This window comes from Leucoraja erinacea, chromosome 9 (assembly GCF_028641065.1).
Source record: "Leucoraja erinacea ecotype New England chromosome 9, Leri_hhj_1, whole genome shotgun sequence".
NCBI classification, from domain to species: Eukaryota; Metazoa; Chordata; class Chondrichthyes; order Rajiformes; family Rajidae; genus Leucoraja; species Leucoraja erinaceus.
In genome coordinates, this window is record NC_073385.1 from 13,742,881 (window position 1) to 13,763,229 (window position 20,349).

Here is a 20,349-nt window from a genome sequence, read left to right on the forward strand (position 1 = left end):
TCACCCCGAAGGTGCCTAAAATTCACTGGGACCTGTCAACCAGCCGAGTCCTGGCCATGGAGTTTATCGACGGAGGACAAGTAAATGACAGAGAATACATGAGGCAAAATGGCATCGATGTGAATGAGGTGAGGATTGCTTAGCTCACGCCATTGAGGAAGGAGGGTGGGTACTCAATCAGATGGGATTGTTGCCTAGGAAAGGAACTGCAGACATATAAGAAGGAACTGCAGATGCTGGTTTAAACCGGCTTTAGACAGGGTCGACCATGTGAAACCCAACTGGTGGGACTCATCGATGATCACAGGTCACTCGATAACAAGGGTCAGACTGACCTGATTATATTAGTCTTCCGTGAGGCTTTTGATAAGGTTCCCCATAAGCATCTCCTGTACAAGCTCAACCATGCAGGAATAGACTGCAACCTCTTAAAATGGATTGAGATCTTTTTGACAAGGAGACCCCAGCGAGTTCTCTTGGAGGGAGAGACGTCTATTGAAATGTCTGTGACATCAGGTGTACCACAGGGGACTGTCATGGGTCCATTGCTCTTCCTACTGTATATCAATGACATTCCAAATGCAGTTTTGTCCAGAGTTCGACTCTATGCAGATGATGCCATCATTTATAGAGAGATTAAAACATCAGTAGACAGCTTGTCCTTACAGAAGGATCTGGATGCTCTCTGTTAATGGGGAAAATCCCTGGCAGATGTAATTCATTACAACCTAATGTCATATCATGCATGTCTCACACAAGATCAAACCACTTTTTATCATAATACAATATGGGTAGCCATACATTGCTTGCTGTCCACCATCACCCATATCTAGGAGTCGAATTAAGCAAAGATATAAGTTGGGCGACGCATATTAGTCAAGTGTCCAACAAGGCAAATAGAACTCTCAGCCTACTCAAAATAAATTTTCTCGCATGTAGTACATCCGTCAGAGAGAATGCCTACAAGTCCTTGGTCAGGCCCAAATTGGAGCATTGTGGGGCCGTATAGGATCCTTTCAACAACAACAACAACAAGGATCACCCCGGAGAAGGTACAACGCCGAGCAGCCCGCTTTGTATGTAATGACTACAAGTGCAAATCAAGCGTGAATAATATGCTGACTTCTCTCGGATGGGACACCCTAGAGCTCCGCAGAACCAGGCTAAGACTTGTTGCAATTTACAAGGAGGTTCACAAAATCACGCCGTCAAATCTCCCATCATCCCACAGCACCAGCTGCCATGAAACAAGACACAATAACGGTCCCTACATCATCAACTCCCTAAATTTCAATAAACTTTGCTACTAATATTCTCTTTACCCAAGGACGATAAGGGAATGGAATAGGTTACCACCCAACACACGTGCTGCTCTTGATGTTGTCATTTAAAAAGGGGTTTGAGCAACTAGATCTCCTCAACTTGGTCAAAAAGGCCCACTTCAAAATTTAATCGCTACTCTACCCACTCCGACCTGCGAGAGATAGCCACTGATGAGATGTTTGCGCAGTTATCAACCAGAACCGGAACCAGAAGATAGAAGAACCTGAAGAAGGGTTCCGACCTGAAACGTCACCTATTCCTTCTCTCCAGAGATGCTGCCTGACCCGCTGAGTTGCTCCAGCATTTTGTGTCTATCTTTGGGATTATTGACTAATCTTTTTTAAATGTAGTTAATGAGGCACTGCTGACATGGCCAGTATTTTATTGCCCAACACAAGCTGCCTTCAAACTGAATAGCTTTCATAGTTGAATAGCTATACAAAGCTTTCAAAGTTCTAAGTTTACTTAATTGTTTAGTTTAGTTTAGTTGAGAGATGCAACGTGGAAACAGGCCCTTCGGCCCTACTGATCCTGGCACCGACCAGCGATTCCCACACACTAACACTATCCTACACACACGAAGCACAATTTTTACCAAGCCAATTAATCTACAACCTGACGTCTTTGGAGTTTGGGAGGAAATCGAAGTTCTCGGAGAAAATCCCCGCAGGTCACGGGGAGAACGTACAAACTCCTTATAGACAGCACCCGTCGTCGGGATCGAACCCAGGTCCCTAGAGCTAGTTAAGGCAGCAACTCTCATGCTGCACCACCGTATCTCCTTTTAACTGAATATAAATTCCCCAGCTCCCCTCAGTCCAGGTGTTTTGGTTACTGGTTCATCAATACAACCAATAACCAAATGGTTGTGATGTGCAGCATACATTCAATAGGGGACATTCTGTAGTTGTCCCATGATGTCCCTTCTCATCACACAGGATCCTTAATAGGATTTTACTGGACTTTATCTTGCACTAAACATCATACCGCCGCCGCTGAAACATCATGGTGGCGCAGCGGTAGAGTTGCTGCCTCACAGCTCCAGAGACCCGGGTTCCTTCCTGACTACAGGCGTTGTCTGCACGTAGTTTGTACGTTCTCCCTGTGACCACGTGGGTTTCCTCCAGCAGCTCTGGTTTCCTCCCACATTCCAAAGACCTACAGGGTTTGAAGACTAATTGACTTGGTAAAATTGTAAATTGTCCCTAGTGTGTGTGGGATAGTGTTAATTCACGGGCAACGCTGGTTGGCGCGGAATCGTCGGGCCGTATGTCCTGATTCCACGCTGTATCCCTAATTAAAAAAGGTGAGCAGAATGAATCAATGTATTCATTTTCCAAGCGGTCAATGAGGGAGATTTAGAGATTCAGTGAGCGGGAGGTTTGTGTCTTTGGAAGTATAGGAAGACATTTATGGGCAGCACGGTGGTGCAGCGGTAGAGTTGCTGCCTCACAGCGCCAGTGACCCGGGTCCGATCCTGACTACGGGTACTGTATGTACAGAGTTTGTACATTCGACCCGTGACCTGCGTGGGTTTCCCCCGAGATCTTCGGTTTCCTCCCACACTCCAAAGATGTACAGGTTTAATTGGATTGGAATAAATTTATAAATGAAAAATTGTCCCCAGTTTTGTGTAGGATAGTTTGCGGGGATCGCTGGTTGGTGCGGACTCGTTGGGCTGAAGGACCTGTTTCCGTGCTGTATCTCTAAACCAAACTAAATTAAACTGAACCATACATTCAAACATTGTAGCTGATGCATGAGGGGTTGAGATCCTGGGGCACAAGCTCTCCTCCAGTTGCCTGGTCCAAGATGTTGTCCACAGTCAATTGTTCCTGGAGTCTAGCGGCAATAGCCTTAAAATAAGAGGGGCAAAGTTTAAAGAGCTTGAGCTACAGGGAGAGGTTGAGTAGGCTGGGTCTCTATTCCATGGAGGACAGGAGAATGAGGGGTGATCTTATAATGTACAAAATCATGACAGGAATAGGTCGGGTAGATGCACAGTCTCTTGCCCAGGGTAGGGGAATCGAGAACCAGAGGACATGGGTCTAAGATGAGGGGGTAACGATTTAATAGGAATCCGAGGGGTAACTTTTTCACACAAAGGGTGGTTCGTGTATGGTATGAGCTGTCATAGCTGAGGCAGCAACTCGCAGCGTTTAAGAAACATTTAGACAGGTACATGGATAGGACAAGTTTAGAGGGAAATGGGCAAAGCACAGGCAGATGGGGCTGTGGAGTAGATGTAATATGTTGGCCAGTTATGGGCGTGGGCCAAAGGGCCTGTTTCTACAGACTCTACAAATATGAAATGTGGGGGCCAAGTTTGTTAACAGAGGGCGGTGGATGCCTGGAACACATTGCCAGCAAGTAGTGACATTTAAGAGGCTTTTAGATCGGAACATGAGTATGGAGGGAATGGAAAGATATGGATCATTTACAAGCAGAGATTAGTATAACTTGGCATCATGTTCGGCACAGATCTTCAAATTGATGTTTGAAAACACACACAACAGATTCAGGAACTGTTTCTTCCCAGCTGTAATCAGGCAAGTGAACCATCCACAATGTATGAGGATGTGGAATCGGTATGGGTGGAGCTGCACAACACTAAGGGGCAGAAAACGCTGGTGGGTGTTGTGTACAGGCCACCTAACAGTAGTAGTGAAGTTGGAGATGGTATCAAACAGGAAATTAGAAATGCGTGCGACAAAGGCAAAACGGTTATAATGGGTGACTTCAATCTACATATAGATTGGGTGAATCAAATTGGCAGGGGTGCTGAGGAAGAGGATTCCTTGGAATGTATGCGGGATAGTTATCTAAATCAACATGTAGAGGACCCAACGAGAGAGCAGGCTATTTTAGACTGGGTATTGAGTAATGAGGAAGGGTTAGTTAGCAATCTTGTTGTACGTGCCCCCTTGGGCAAGAGTGACCATAATATGGTTGAGTTCTTCATTAGGATGGAGAGTGACATTGTTAATTCAGAAACAATGGTTCTGAACTTAAAGAAAGGTAACTTTGAGGGTATGAGACGTGAATTGGCCAAGATTGACTGGCAATTAATTCTAAAAGGGTTGACGGTGGATATGCAATGGAAGACATTTAAAGACTGCATGGATGAACTACAAAAATTGTTCATCCCAGTTTGGCAAAAGAATAAATCAGGGAAGGTAGTACATCCATGGATAACAAGGGAAATCAGGGATAGTATCAAAGCGAAGGATGATGCGTACAAATTAGCCAGAAAAAGCAGCATACCGGAGGACTGGGAGAAATTCAAAGACCAGCAGAGGAGGACAAAGGGCTTAATTAGGAAAGGAAAAATAGATTATGAAAGAAAACTGGCAGGGAACATAAAAAACTGACTGCAAAAGTTTTTTATAGATATGTGAAAAGAAAGAGATTAGTTAAAACAAATGTAGGTCCCTTGCAGTCAGAAACAGGGGAGTTGATCATGGGGAACAAGGATATGGCGGACCAATTGAATAACTACTTTGGTTCCGTCTTCACTAAGGAAGACATAAATAATTTGCCGGAAATAGCAGGGGACCGCGGGTCAAAGGAGTTGGAGGAATTGAGTGAAATCCAGGTTAGCCGGGAAGTGGTGTTGGGTAAATTGAATGGATTAAAGGCCGATAAATCCCCAGGGCCAGATAGGCTGCATCCCAGAGTACTTAAGGAAGTAGCTCCAGAAATAGTGGATGCATTAGTAATAATCTTTCAAAACTCTTTAGATTCTGGAGTAGTTCCTGAAGATTGGCGGGTAGCAAACGTAACCCCACTTTTTAAGAAGGGAGGGAGAGAGAAAATGGGGAATTACAGACCAGTTAGTCTAACATCGGTAGTGGGGAAACTGCTAGAGTCAGTTATTAAAGATGGGATAGCAGCACATTTGGAAAGTGGTGAAATCATTGGACAAAGTCAGCATGGATTTACGAAAGGTAAATCATGTCTGACGAATCTTATAGAATTTTTCGAGGATGTAACTAGTAGCGTGGATAGGGGAGAACCAGTGGATGTGGTGTATCTGGACTTCCAGAAGGCTTTCGACAAGGTCCCACATAAGAGATTAGTATACAAACTTAAAGCACAAGGCATTGGGGGTTCAGTATTGATGTGGATAGAGAACTGGCTGGCAAACAGGAAGCAAAGAGTAGGAGTAAACGGGTCCTTTTCACAATGGCAGGCAGTGACTAGTGGGGTACCCCAAGGCTCAGTACTGGGACCCCAGCTATTTACAATATATATTAATGATCTGGATGAGGGAATTGAAGGCAATATCTCCAAGTTTGCGGATGACACTAAGCTGGGGGGCAGTGTTAGCTGTGAGGAGGATGCTAGGAGACTGCAGGGTGACTTGGATAGGCTGGGTGAGTGGGCAAATGTTTGGCAGATGCAGTATAATGTGGATAAATGTGAGGTTATCCATTTTGGTGGCAAAAACAGGAAAGCAGACTATTATCTAAATGGTGGCCGATTGGGAAAGGGGGAGATGCAGCGAGACCTGGGTGTCATGGTACACCAGTCATTGAAGGTAGGCATGCAGGTGCAGCAGGCAGTAAAGAAAGCGAATGGTATGTTAGCTTTCATTGCAAAAGGATTTGAGTATAGGAGCAGAGAGGTTCTACTGCAGTTGTACAGGGTCTTGGTGAGACCACACCTGGAGTATTGTGTACAGTTTTGGTCTCCAAATCTGAGGAAGGACATTATTGCCATAGAGGGAGTGCAGAGACGGTTCACCAGACTGATTCCTGGGATGTCAGGACTGTCTTATGAATAAAGACTGGATAGACTTGGTTTATACTCTCTAGAATTTAGAAGATTGAGAGGGGATCTTATAGAAACTTACAAAATTCTTAAGGGGTTGGACAGGCTAGATGCAGGAAGATTGTTCCCGATGTTAGGGAGGTCCAGGACAAGGGGTCACAGCTTAAGGATAAAGGGGAAATCCTTTAAAACCGAGATGAGAAGAACTTTTTTCACGCAGAAAGTGGTGAATCTCTGGAACTCTCTGCCACAGAGGGTAGTTGAGGCCACTTCATTGGCTATATTTAAGAGGGAGTTAGATGTGGCCCTTGTGGCTAAGGGGATCAGGGGGTATGGAGAGAAGGCAGGTACGGGATACTGAGTTGGATGATCAGCCATGATCATATTGAATGGCGGTGCAGGCTCGAAGGGCCGAATGGCCTACTCCTGCACCTAATTTCTATGTTTCTATGTTTCTATGTACACATCTAGGATCACAATCACAATACAGGTGCACAACCTTTTATCCGAAAGCCTTGGGACCAGACACTTTTCGTAATTCAGAATTTTTCGGCTTTCGGAATGGAAGATTTTTAGCGTAGATTTTAACGGCTGGCTCAGTGGTAGAGTGCTCGGCTCATATCCGCAAGGTCGCGAGTTTGCGCCTCGATCCCGGCAGTTACTCGATCGCGAGTTTGAGTCTTCAATGTAGTTTTTTCTTGCAGAATAGGAGAGAATAGGGAGGGTTAGGCTGGGATCATTCTCTGCGAGATAATCTTAGTGCGGGAGACAAGTGTAGGAGAGGTGTACTGACTGTGTGGGCAGAACTTTGGAAGTGATTGCCCACCATTCTCAAAAGCCGCTGTGTCTCCCTGTCCCTCCAACTCCAGAGGAATCCGCTGCCCGATGGGCCACTATGGCGACAAGTGGCAGTTCGCCCACAGCCCGAGCTGCGCCCCCTCATCCGCAACCTGGGTTCCTCTGGAGTTGGAGCGGGGCTGGGCTAGAGTTGTTGCTGGCTGTGAGTCTCTGGGATCTCCGTGCTTGCAGTGGGCCTGGGGGTCGGTGTCCCGATGAGGGGGCACAGCTCGGGCTGTGGGCGAACTGCCACTTGTCGCTGTAGCGGCGCATCGGTGAGCGGCTTCTGGTGGTCCTGACGTCTCTCAGCTCCTGTCCAGGGGGATGGCCGGAGACGTCAGGACCAACAGGAACCCGCTCCCCGATGCGCCGCTACAGCGACAAGTGGCAGTTCGCCCACAGCCCGAGCTGCACCCCCTCATCCGCAACCCGGGTTCCTCTGGAGTTGGAGCAGGGCTGGGCTAGAGTTGCTGCTGGCTGTGAGTCTCTTGGATCTCCGTGCTTGCAGCCGGTGTCCCGTTGGTCCTGACGTCTCCGGTCACCCCTCTGGACTGGAGCTGAGACTGGGAACTGTACCGCCCTTGCCCCCTCCCTCTGCAACTGCAAACAACTCCACAGTTCCCAGTCTCAGCTCCTGTACAGGGGGTGGCCGGAGACGTCACAGCCCGAGCTGCGCCCCCTCATCCGCAACCTCAAGACCAAGACGCACCTTGCACACCATCAGCTTCGGTCCCTACGGGGAGCGTGTTCCTCTGGAATTGGAACGGGGCTGGGCTGCTGCTGGCTGTGGGTTTCTGGGATCTCCGTGCTTGCAGTGGGCCTGGGGGCCGGTGTCCCGTTGGTCCTGACGTCTCCGGTGATTGGCACTGGCTCCGACGTGAAGACAGTGCAAACCCCCCGCGCCGGTGCAATGGGCGGGGAGCTGGAGAGGGGAGGGAAGGGGTCACACACATGGCCGGGAAGCAGAGGGGTGTAGGTGGGGTGAAACTTAAGGGAGCGACAATTTGCTGCTGCCTGCCCGCTGAGTTAAAAAGTTCTCATGCAAGACTCACGATACACTGTGTATCGTGAGTCTACCGTGGGAACGTTTTAACTCAGCGGGCAGGCAGCAGCAGATTGTCAATTATTAACCCTCCCGCGCAATATACCCTCACCTTCTCTTTTATGAATGGGGATTTAGTTCCCCTTTCTTCGAGGACCGACCGGAGGTTCCGCTGTCACCTCTGCGGGCCGCCCTCGGTGAACGTTTTCAAGGACCTTTCTTCAAGGACTGAAAAAATGTCGCTATTCGGAGGTTTTCGTTATTTGGAACTTCGGATAAAAGGTTGTGCACCTGTAATACTTTATTAGCCAAGTATGTTTTGCAACATACAAGGAATTTGATTTGCCAAGTCAGTCACACAAATAAAAAGCAACGGAACACACAAAACACATTTTAACATAAATATCCACCACAGTGACACCTCCACATTCCTCACTGTGATGGAAGGCGTAAAAAAGTTCAAATCTCATCCCTTCTTCTTTTCCCGCGGTCGGGGGCCTCGAGCCCTCCTTTGACGGGACGATCTTGACTCCTGTATCCGGCGGCGTTTGGGCCTTCCTCATCGGGGCGATCAGCTCCTGCATCGGGGGGGATGTCAGCACACCCGCGCCGAGCGATCGGAGCTCGAATCGGGGCTGGTCAAGCCTCTGCGTCGGTGGAGCTTCCCGACTCGGCCTCTCACGAGACTGCGAGCTCTTGATGGTAAGTCTGCAGGCTGCGGTTGGAGTGATCCCAGGCAAGGGACCAACTCTGATGTTAAGTCCACGCCCGGCAGTTAGTCCGAGGAGGCCTCCAACTCCATCGATAGTAGGCCGCAGAGCGACTGGAGATGCGACCCGTAAAGAAAATCGCTGAAACGGGTTAATGTTTAATGGAACGTAAAGTCCAGTAAAGTACGATTAAAGATAGCTTGAAGGTCTCCAATCAGGTAGATGGATCAGGACTGCTCTCTAGTTGGTGAAAGGGTGGTTCAGTTGCTTTATTACAGCCGGGAACAAACTGCCCCTGTGACAATAGTAAACCTAAACTAAATCTGACTCCCCTCCAGTGTGGAAGGCCTGCAGCACTATTCAGGTCCCCCCTTGAGACCCCTCTGAGTCTGACACTGTAACACAAATAGTATTATACTTGTGGGGAGGGCCCAGCAGGTCGAGCGGTATCCATGAGGAGAGAAGAAGGGTTTTGGGCCGATACATTGCCTATTTCCTTTGCTCCATAGATGCTGCCGCTCCCGCTGAGATTCTCCAGCAATTTTGTCTACCTTCCATGAGGAGAGACACCTGAGCCAAGGAATCTTCATCCGATCTGGAGAAATTAGAAAATAAATGGATAGCTTAATGAAAAGTGGGTGGCACGGTGGCGCAGCGGTAGAGTTGCAGCCTCACAGCGCCGGAGACCCGGGTTCGATCCTGACTATGGGTACTGTCTGTATGGAGTTTGCATGTTCGCCCCATGACACATGTGGATTTTCTCCGGGATCTCCGGTTTCCTCCCACAATCGAAAGACATACAGGGGTTGTAGCCTAATTGGGTTGGTACAATTGTAGATTGTCCCTAGTGTGTAGGACAGTGTTAGTGTGCGGGGATCGCTGGTTGGCGCGGACACGGTGGGCCGAAAGGCCTGTTTCCGCGCAGTATCTCTCTAAACTAAGCTAAACTAAAATATCAAAGTGGCTTTCCCTTTAAAGGCCCGCTTGCTCCACTGGGTGGATGTTAAAGGTTTTGAGAAAGAACAAGAGCGTGTGTTGCCCAGTATTTATTCCTTGGCCAACGATACACGAGTTTTATCACAAGAACTATCTGCACGAGCAGTGGAATTGTGCGGAAGTCAAGCCCTGTTCCACCTTTCATCTTGACTCTGCCTGATCTTCTGACTCCGCATCCCTTTATTCCCCTTAATCTCCAGAAATCCATCAATCTCTGCTTGGAGCGACGAGCTTCTGAAGCTCATCCGTGAGCTGCATCACTAAGGTGAAGACATTTCTTCTTCATCTCACCCCTCAGCAGCCCACCCCCCCCCCCCCCCCCCCCCCCACCGAGTGGGGACACTGTAATTGCGTTTTCCGTGTTTCTATGTTTCCAACCCAAGTTATCGTGGCAGCAATTATCATTAAAAAAAAATTGAGGCAGACAAGAAAATGGGATTGAAACAGAAAGCCATATCCATGGGGAGTAGAAGTGGTGAATATGTGAAAGATACACACAAAGGTCTACAGTGTACAGAGACAGGATCTTTGATGCAATATAGTATGATGTCCAGTAAAGCTTTGATTCTGACCTCGGGTTTACGGAGTTTGCATGTTCTCTCTGGTTCTACCGTACCAAGAAGCAGTGGAACCCTCGCATCGATGTCAGCAAGGTGCCCCGTCCAGACCTCGTGCAACAGTTTGCAGAGGCTTTTGAGAGAGAACTCGGCACCTTGTGCCCTGGAGACCCTGCAACAGAGAAGTGGGGAATTCTGCAGGCCACCATGCACCGCACGGCCTTGGCTACCTTTGGGAAGAAGTCCTCGAAGACCTCGACTGGTTTGAGGACAAGTCGACCGAGATACCTCCCGTCATCGAATCCAAGCGCGCCGCCCTAGCCGAGTACAAGCGGTCAGCCAACGAGAAGAACCTACAGATCCTCCGGGCTGCCAGGAGCAAGGTTCAGCAGGGTTCAGCAGGGTTCAGCAGACTGCCAGGCGTTGCGCCAGTGACTCAAATCCTCCACTGGTGAAGTAATCACAGCCGAATGCCAGCAGATGGAGAGATGGGTGGAACATTACTCTGACCTCTACTCGAGAGAGAACACTGTGTCCCTCTCAGCCCTTGATGCCATCGAGTGTCTGCCGACCATGGATGAGTTAGACGCAGAGCCGACTGTAGAAGAGCTCAGCAAGGCCATTGACAGCCTGGCCTCAGGCAAGGCCCCAGGCAGCGACGGGATTCCGCCTAACCTGATCAAGCATTGCAAGACTACCTTACTGCTTCCTTTGTATGAAGTCCTCTGCCCGTGCTGGCATGAAGGAGCTGTACCGCAGGACATGAGGGATGCCACGATCATTACCCTCTACAAGAACAAGGGTGAGAGAAGCGACTGCAACAACTACAGAGGCATCTCCCTCCTCAACATCGTCGGCAAGGTCTTTGCTCGGGTCATCTTGATCCGCCTGCGGAAGCTGGCAGAACGTGTCTACCCAGAGTCACAGTGAGGTTTCTGAGCTGGAAGGTCAACAGTAGACATGGTCTTCTCCATTCGCCAGCTCCAGGAGGTGCAGTGAACAGCGGAAGCCCCTGTTTCATTGACCTCACCAAGGCGTTCAACCTCGTCAGCAGAGACGGCCTATTTAAGGCTCTGCCAAAGATCGGCTGCCCACCAAAACTGCAGAGCATGATAGAATCCTTCCACATCAACACGAAGGGGACAGTGCAGTTCAATGGCAGCTTCTCTGAGCCCTTCGACATCCGCAGTGGCGTAAAACAAGGCTGCGTCCTCGCCCCCACACTCTTTGGGATTTTCTTCGCTCTGCTCCTGAAACATGCCGGCTTACTGGATGAGATGGCAGGCTGTTCAACCTCACCCGCCTCAGAGTCAAGACAAAAGCACGTGAAGCTCTCATCAGAGACATGTTGTTTGCCGATGACGCAGCAGTTGTGTCCCACACCCAGCAGGAACTACAGTCACTGATGGACCGCTTCTATCGGGCTTGCAAGGACTTCGGGCTGACCATCAGGCTGAAGAAGACGAACGTCTTGGGGCAGGATATAGAGGCGACGCCTGTCATCACCATCGATGACGACAAACTCGATGCCGTCCATCAGTTCACGTACCTCGGCTCCACCATCACCGACAACCTCTCCTTGGACACAGAGATTGATAAGAAGATCGGGAAGGCAGCTACAACTCTCGCTCGCCTCACAACTCAAGTGTGGACCAACCCAAAGCTGACAGTGAAGACAAAGATAGCAGTCGACAACGCCTGTGTCAACAGCACGCTGCTGTATGGCAATGAGACATGGGCTACATCTGCCAGACAGGAGAGAAGACTCAACACCTTCCACCTTAGAAGCATCCGCCGTATCCTGGGCATATCCTGGCAAGACAGAGTGTCCAACGCCGAGATCCTGTCTCGCGCTGGCCTTCCCAGTATGTACACTCTACTCAGGCAGCGCAGACTGCGGTGGCTGGGCCATGTCCACCGCATGGAGTATTCCAAAAGACATCCTCTATGGAGAGCTGACATCTGGGAGGAGAACCATCGGCCGCCCCCAGCTACGTTACAAGGATGTCTGCAAGAGAGATATGAAGGCGCTCGACATCGATGTGGAGTCCTGGGAGAGCCTTGCAGCTGACCGCACGAGGTGGAGAAGTTCCCTGAACCAACATCTCAAAACGGGGGAAAAGAAACTGTTGAACGCAGCGGCAGACAAGCGGGCGCGCAGAAAGGAGCGCAGCAACTTCAACAGACCAGAGACCACACACAAATGTGACCTTTGCCACAGAGACTGTCACTCCCGCATTGGTCTCTTCAGCCACAAACGACGCTGCTCCAGCCGAGGTTTGTAGCAAGCAGCCAACAACTAGGATGCATCACCCATGAGTCAGTCATGACCGAGTGGGGGCATACGGTACGTTCTCCCTGTGACCCGCTGCGTTTCCTCCGGGGTGCTCAAGTTTCCAAAGACGTACAGGTTGCAGGTTAATAAGCGTTGGTAAGTTGTAAAATTGTCCCCAGTGTGCGCAGGTCAGTGTACGGGGTGATCGCTCGGTGGGATGAAGGGCCTGTTTCCGCGCTGTATCTCTAAAGTCTAAACTCACTTTGATACACTTTTTCAAAGTTTATTGAAATTAACTGACATGACTGATAATGAAAATAGTACAAGTAATATAAGATGTTACTCGAGGCTACAGAAGTCTTCTATGATATAAAACCTACATTGGGAACATACTGTTCTTTCTGTGTGGACATGCTGTGAACTCACATGGGAGCATAATTTGGTTTGTTTGCTTCTGTCAGTGACATCCATTCTGTGGCAATAGCTTGAGCACTCAGTGCTTATCTGTTCCGTATGGACCTGCTCGGAACTCAAGAGCCGGTACATCGGGTGGCCAACAAGGCTTTTGGCACATTGGCCTTCATCAGCCAGAGTATTGAGTACAGAGGTTGGGAGGTCATGTTGCAGTTGTATAAGACGTTGGTGAGGCCACATTTAGACTATTGTGTTCAGTTCAGGGCACCATGTTATAGGGAAGACATTGTCAAACTGGAACAGGTACAGAGGAGGTTTACGAGGATGTTGCCAGACCTAGAGGGTGTGAGCTATAGGCAGAGGTTGAGTAGGTTGGGACTCTATTCCTTGGAGCACAGGAGGATGAGGGGTGATCTTATAGAGGTGTATAAAATCATGAGAGGAATAGATCGGGCAGATGCACAGAGTTTCTTGCCCAGATTAGGGGAATCGAGGACCAGAGGTCATAGGTTTGAGGTGAAGGGGAAAAGATTTATTAGGAATCTGAGGGGTAACCTTTTCACACAGAGGGAGGTGGGTGTATGGGACAAGCTGCCAGAGGAGGTAGTTGAGGCTGGGACTATCCCAACATTTAAGAAGCAGTTAGACGGGTACATGGATAGTACAGGTTTGGAGGGATATGGACCAAACACAGGCAGCTGGGACTGGTGTAACTGAGACATGCTGGCCAGTCCGGGCAAGTTGGGCTGAAAGGTCTGTTTCCACACTGTTTGACTGTATGACTATGATAACATTGATGTACAGAGAAATTCTTGGGGTACAAGTCCATTGGTTTTGGTTCACCGCGTTACAGGAAGGATGTGGACTAGCGATATTACAATACTTACCTTCAGCGGCACTGCAGTTCTGCCACTGGCCGTGTGCACGACTTTGATGCCTTTGGGGGGGGGGGGGGGCGGGATGAAAATGCAGTTTTCTCCTGCCTGTCGGACAATTTAATCGCTGGAGTAAAATAAAAAGCTACTTCTAACCCCGTCAACGCCTACAAAGGGACGAATCTCACGTAGGGGAATAAACAAAATGTAAGTCGTATATTTTACATATAAACGTGCTTCTTAGGATGATTTAATCAAAATTTCCTTGGCGAAAATGTGATTTTGGCCCCATACGAACCGGCAGTGTTTTTCCTGCCGATATGGGGTTCAAATTCACCGCAACTGCAACGTTCTAATCGATCGCGTTCCACAAAACCCACTCGCAAGATGATTAAAATGCCCATTAATTTACGGGAATTAAACATTAGATTCCTTCCATTTGGCCTATAAATTCATGACAATGAGATTTAAAAATCATGTTATATTGTGAATTCTTGTGTGAATGTTATTTGGACACTTAGGCTATTTAAAAATGTTAACCTTTTCTTAAGAAATGGATAGATGTTTAGATCTAGTAATTGAATTTTGTAATTAGCTTACAATTAGGTAACTAACTAATTATATGCTTTAATTTCATCCAAGTAAGCTTGTTTCATATTTGTTTCAGAATGCTTCAATCTATAATCTGAAAATTTCATTCAGTTCTCTTAATTTTTAAGAAAGTTATGGGCTTTTGACTGTCCTCGATCACAGCTTTTGAGTTAAGTCAATGGAAAAGCAATAGGGAACAAGATGCTAATTTCAGTATGAAAATGGCCATAACGTTTTTAATACTGAAGATATGATAGTAAATTAGGTGTCAAATTACACTTCTTTTCAGTCTTTATCTGATGGGATAAATTGCAGACTTGATTATTAAAATCTCAAAATTTTGTAACATTGCTATGTGGAGGCTTTCGAAAGGGTGCAGAAGCACGGTGGCGCAGTGGTAGAGTTGCTGCCTTGCAGCACTTGCAGAGCCAGAGACCCGGGTTCGATCCCGAATACGGGCGCTGTCTGTATGGAGTTTGTATGTTCTCCCCGTGACCTGCGTGGGTTTTCTCCGAGATCTTCGGTTTCCTCTCACACTCCAAAGACGTTCAGGTTTGTAGGTTAATTATCTACTTGGTATAAGTGTCAATTGTCCCTCGAGTGGGTAGGGTAGTGTTAATGTGTGGGGATCGCTGGTCGGTGTGGACCCGGTGGGCCGAAGGGCCTGTTGCCGCGCAGTATCTCTAAACTAAACTAAACTAAACTAAAGTAAATTAAACTAAATGGTGTCCTCCATTGCCAGAGTGAGCAACACCGGAAATTGGAGGAACAGCACCTCATATTCCGCCTGGGTAGCTTGCGTCCTGATGGCATTAACGTTGAATTCTCCCAATTTTGCTAGCCCTTGCTGTCTCCTCCCCTTAACCCTCGAGCTGTCTCCTCCCATCCCCCCGCCCTCGGGCTCCTCCCCCTCCCTTTTTCCTTCCTTCTCCCCCCCCCCCCCCACCCTCCATCAGTCTGAAGAAGGGTTTTGGCCCGAAACGTCGCTTATTTCCTTCGCTCCTGCTGAGGCATCACACGCCTCAGCACTCGTGAGTAAGGCAAGGCAGCGCCTTTACCACCTCAGGCAATTGAGGAAATTCAGAGTGTCTCCGAGGATCCTCCAGTGCTTCTACGCAGCGGCGGTGGAAAGCATCTTGTCCGGGAACATTACCATCTGGTTTGGGAATTGCTCTGCCAAGGACAAGAAGGCTCTGCAGAGAGTAGTGCGTTCGGCCGAACGCACTATGGGAACTTCACTCACCCCCCTGCAGGAACTATACAACAGGAGGAGCAACTCCAGAGCAAATAAAATCATGGGAGACCCCTTCCACCCCTGCAACGGACTGTTCCAGCTGCTACGGTCAGGCAAACGCCTCCGTTGCCATGCGGTGAGAACGGAGAGGTTGAGAAGGAGTTTCTTCCCAGAGACAATTCGGACTGTAAACGCCTATCTCACCAGGGACTAACTCTACAGAACGTTTTTCCTTCCATTATTTATTATGTAAAAGAATATGTGTGTTATGATTGTGTTTATAATTTGTTTGGTTGTTTTGTTGTTTGTCTTTTGCACAAAAATCCGCGAGCATTGCCACTTTCATTTCACTGCACATCTCGTATGTTTATGTGACAAATAAACTTGACTTGACTTGACTTGACTTGATTTGACTTGACTTGACTCCATAGATGCTGCTGCACCCACTGAGTTTCTCCAGCTATTTTGTGTACCTTAAATTAAACTAAAAGCATTTCACCAGGATGCAGTCTGGATTACAGAGTATTACCTCTGAGGACAGGGGGTGTCAAATGGATAATTTCTTTTCTGGATTGTCAGAGGCTGAGGGGAGACCTGATAGAGGTTTATAAAATAATGAGGGGCGTGTGTCAGGCTACACAGTCAGAATCTTAGAGGATGTAATTTCAAGGTGTGAGGGAGAAAGTTTAAAGGTGATTCACTTTGAAAGACAGATTGTGGTGGGAGCCGGGAACGTGTTGCCAGGGAAAGTGGTGGAGGTTGATGAAATGGTGGCATTTAGTTGAAGAGGCATTTAGTTAGGCACATGAACAAACTGGAAATCGGGGGGGAATATATATATATAGACCCTGTGATGGTAGGTGTGCAATTTAAATTGGAAATATAATTGGCACAGACATGGTGGGCTGAGTGGCCTGTTCCTGTGCTCGACTTTCAACTTGAGAGATACTATGTGGAAAACAGGCCCTTCGGCCCACCGAGTCCGCGCCGACACTAACACCAGGGACAATTTACAATTTTACCGAAGCCAATTAAGTAAGTAAGTAAGTAAGTAAGTAAGTTTATTGGCCAAGTATTCACATACAAGGAATTTGCCTTGGTGCTCCGCCCACAAGTAACAACATGACATACAGTGACAGTTACGAATGACTCAGACATACAAATGGCTCAGTTACAATTAACTTGCAAACCTGTACGTCTTTGGAGTGTGGGAGGAAACACATGGGGAAAATCACACTCGGTCACGGGGAGAACGTACAAACTCCGTACAGACAGCACCAGTAGTCAGGAATGAACCCGGGCCTCTGGAGCGATCATGCAGCAACTCTACTGCTGCACCACCGTTGCAAAACAGTTGTACTGTTCTAAATGTTATATACATTAAGTGTTGTAAATAAATGATTTATTCTGTATGTAAAACACAAAGCAATTTTAAATAGTTACCAACACTGTAAATAGTTACCAACCTGTAACTAATATTTTAATCCAGATTTATTTAATGAATTGAATCTAAATTCTTCTGTTGCCATGGCAGGAGAACTCATTAGTTGTAATGAAAGGTCTGAGGCTTTGGAGAATGGACCACTGGCATATCCACTGTACCATTTCAAGGCGGCACTGTGGAGCAGCAGTAAAATGCTGTCTCACAGTGCCAGAGACCCGAGTTCGATCCTGTCTATACGCAGTTTGTTTGTTCTCCCCGTGACTATGGTGGGTTTCCTCCGGGTGCTCTGGTTTCCACCCACACTCAAAAGATATACAGCTTGGTAGGTTAATTACACTGTGGAATTCTCCGCCACTGAAGGCAGTGGAGGCCAATTCCCTGGATGTTTTCAAGAGTGAGTTAGATAGAGCTCTTATGGCTAACGGAATCAAGGGATGTGGGGAGAAAGCAGGAACGGGGGCACTGATTTTAGATGATCAGCCATGAACATATTGAATGGCAGTGCTGGCTCGAAAGGCCGAATGGATTACTCCTGCTATTTTCTATGTTTCTATGTTTTTTTTGTATAGGACAATGCTAGTGTACGGGCTGATCTCTGGTCAGCATGGACTTGGTGGGCCACAGGACCTGTTTGCGCGCTGTATCTCTGAAGTATGAAGTCTAATTCTGATTAATGGTCTTGTGATACGAGCTCCAGGATGATAAACAAGAGGCAGTGGCAAGCATGTGGGTTTGGAAACTCTCCTTGCTCAAGATCCACCGCACTTTCCTCAGGCTCTGGGGCCAGTGTTGAAACAGTTAACAGAAAGATTGGAGTTGTAAGGTAGAGTTACGGATGCCAAGAGAGAGACAGACAAGTGAATGTTTCGGGTGGGTGCCCATGACCACAGCTCTGCTCTGCATTGCGTGAATTGCTTTCTGTTTCACACGCCTGCATTTTTCATTTCGTCTCAGCTCGAATATTGAATCAGGTTTTACTTTATGGAGTGGATGCTTTCGCAAGTTGTCATTCAATGGGACTTTCATCATGTGGGATTGGATTGAATTGAATACTTTATTGTCACAAGTGACAAGTCACAGCAGAATTCTTTGCTCGCATACCCAAGGTATGCATATAGTGGCCACGTGAAGGGCATTGACAAAAGTTCCTAAGTATCTCGCGCCAAGTCCTCCTTTGTTCCCCCCCCTCACGGCAGTCCCCCCGCGGTGGGTCCTCCTTTGTTCCCGGGGGCACAACCTCTGGCTCTGTTTGACGCGGGCCCCTGCCGTGGGGCCCCGCTGCCTCCCGTGCTCGTTCAGCCACCTCCGTCGTCCTCCGGTCTCCTCCGTACCCGTCCAGCCTTCCGACGGAGCCTAGCGAGCTACGGGTGGGTTTGGCCGTCCGCCAGACTTCAGGGCTTTCTGGGTGGCATCGAGTCCATGACGCCTCGATAAAGGCCTCTGGCCGGGTTCCTGGTCTGCAGTCGCAGCTCGGCGGTGCAGAGAGGATTTACCCAGGCTTGAGGGCTTGAGCTATAGGGAGAGGTCGGACAGGCTATGCCTCTACTTGAAGCGCGGGAGGATGAGGGATCATCTCACAGAGGTATACAAACTCATGAGAGGAATAGATTGGGTCAATGCACAGAGTCTCTTGCCCAGAGTAGGGAAATCGAGAATAGGAGGACATAGGTTTAATGGAAAGATTTAATAGTAACTAGAGGGCTAACTATTTTATAGAGGGTGGTGTGTGTATAGAACAAACTGGCAGAGAAGGTAGTTGAGGCAGGCAATGTTTAAGACAGATTTAGACAGGTTTGGAGACATATGGACCAAGCACAGGCAAGTGGGACTGGTGTCACTCTATGACTCTATCCCAGAGAAAACCCACGCGGTCACAGGTAGAACGTACTAACTCTGTACGGCCAGCACCCGTAGTCAGGATCGAACCCTGGTCTCTGACGCTGTTGGCACTGTAAGGCAGCTACTTTACTGCTGCGCCACCGTGCCGCCCTTCTGAAAGGTTGTTCCATCATGGTTTATGCAACAGTCTAGTCTTTATTTAATTCTGCATAGAAATGCCTTGTTTCGTAGCTGTGATTTCCTATCTCATTCAAAGCAGGGTCTAGTTAGTTTTAAACGCTTAGGAGCATCACATTGTCCAAAGGCCCTACCAATCTATTCCACTGGATCAAATGGGCAGTATACCTGCCACAACTTGTCTCAAAGTGCAGCGGGTCAGGTAGCATCTCTGGAGAACAAGGTTAGGTTACATTTCAGGTCCGGATCCTTCTTCAGTCTGATAGTAGCGGGTGGGAGAGAGGGGGGGTGAAGACCTGGAGGTGAGAAAAGACCAAAGACTAATCAGGGCCAGCCACAATTGACCTCAGGCAGGGTAATGCCTTTGTGGGGCCCATTGTTGGCGAGGGAAGGTGTGATAGCAAGAGCAACAATGTGGAGCACAGTGGAACTGGTAAAACCACCAGGGTAGAGGAAGTGCTGGAGTAACTCAGCGGGTCACGCAACATCTCTGGAGGACACTGATAGGTGACATTTCGGGTCAAGACCCTTCTTCAGACTAATTGTCGGAGAGAGGGGAAGGGGTAGAAAGCTGGAATAGAGGTGGAGGGGGGACAAATTCTGGCAAGTGATAGGTGGATACAGGTGAGTGGGGAGGTTAATGGTAGATGGGTTGACAAAGGCTAGAGATGAAAAGACAAAAAGCATGAGATGAGAAGATCGGGACAGAGGAGGCACATGGTGTGAATATTGGTGGAAGGGGCAGAGGGGGAGGGGAAAGGGAGAAATGGGGACGCATCCAGGTGGGGCACAGGGAAGATAGGGGAACAAAAGGGGCCCAGCATCTGCACTTCCTTGTGCCTACATGGTCTGGAGGTTTCAGAGCCAGGAGGCCAGCTTCAACCAATTCCACCCCAAATCTGATTCATTGATTTTTGGCACCTTGACCTTCATCAGTCAGCCGATTAAGTATAGAGATTGGAAGGTCATATTGCAGTTGTCCAAGACGTTGGTGAGGCCGCATTTAGAGTATTGTGGTCAGTTTTGGGCACCATGTTATGGGAAGGATGTTGTCAAGCTGGAAAGGGTACAGAGAAGATTTACGAGGAGGTTGCCAGGACTCGAGGTTTTGAGGTGTCGGGAGAGGTTGAGCAGGCTGGGGGACGCAGGAGGATGAGGGTTGATCTTAGAGAGGTGTATAAAATCATGAGAGGAATAGATAGGGTAGAGTAGGGGAATCGGGAACCAGAGGACAAAGGTTTAAGGTGAGAGGGGGGAGAGAT

At 48.2% G+C, this 20,349-nt stretch overlaps 1 protein-coding gene across 2 annotated transcripts in view; it reads left to right on the top strand.

Moving 5' to 3' along the window:
* adck1 (aarF domain containing kinase 1) overlaps positions 1-20,349 on the top strand; it is a 453,257-nt gene that overhangs the window by 229,062 nt on the left and 203,846 nt on the right. For both annotated transcript variants that reach the window (XM_055640181.1, XM_055640180.1), the window contains exon 7: positions 12-128. In XM_055640181.1, coding sequence (XP_055496156.1) covers positions 12-128 — 117 coding nt within the window. The remainder of the gene's footprint in view (positions 1-11; positions 129-20,349) is intronic.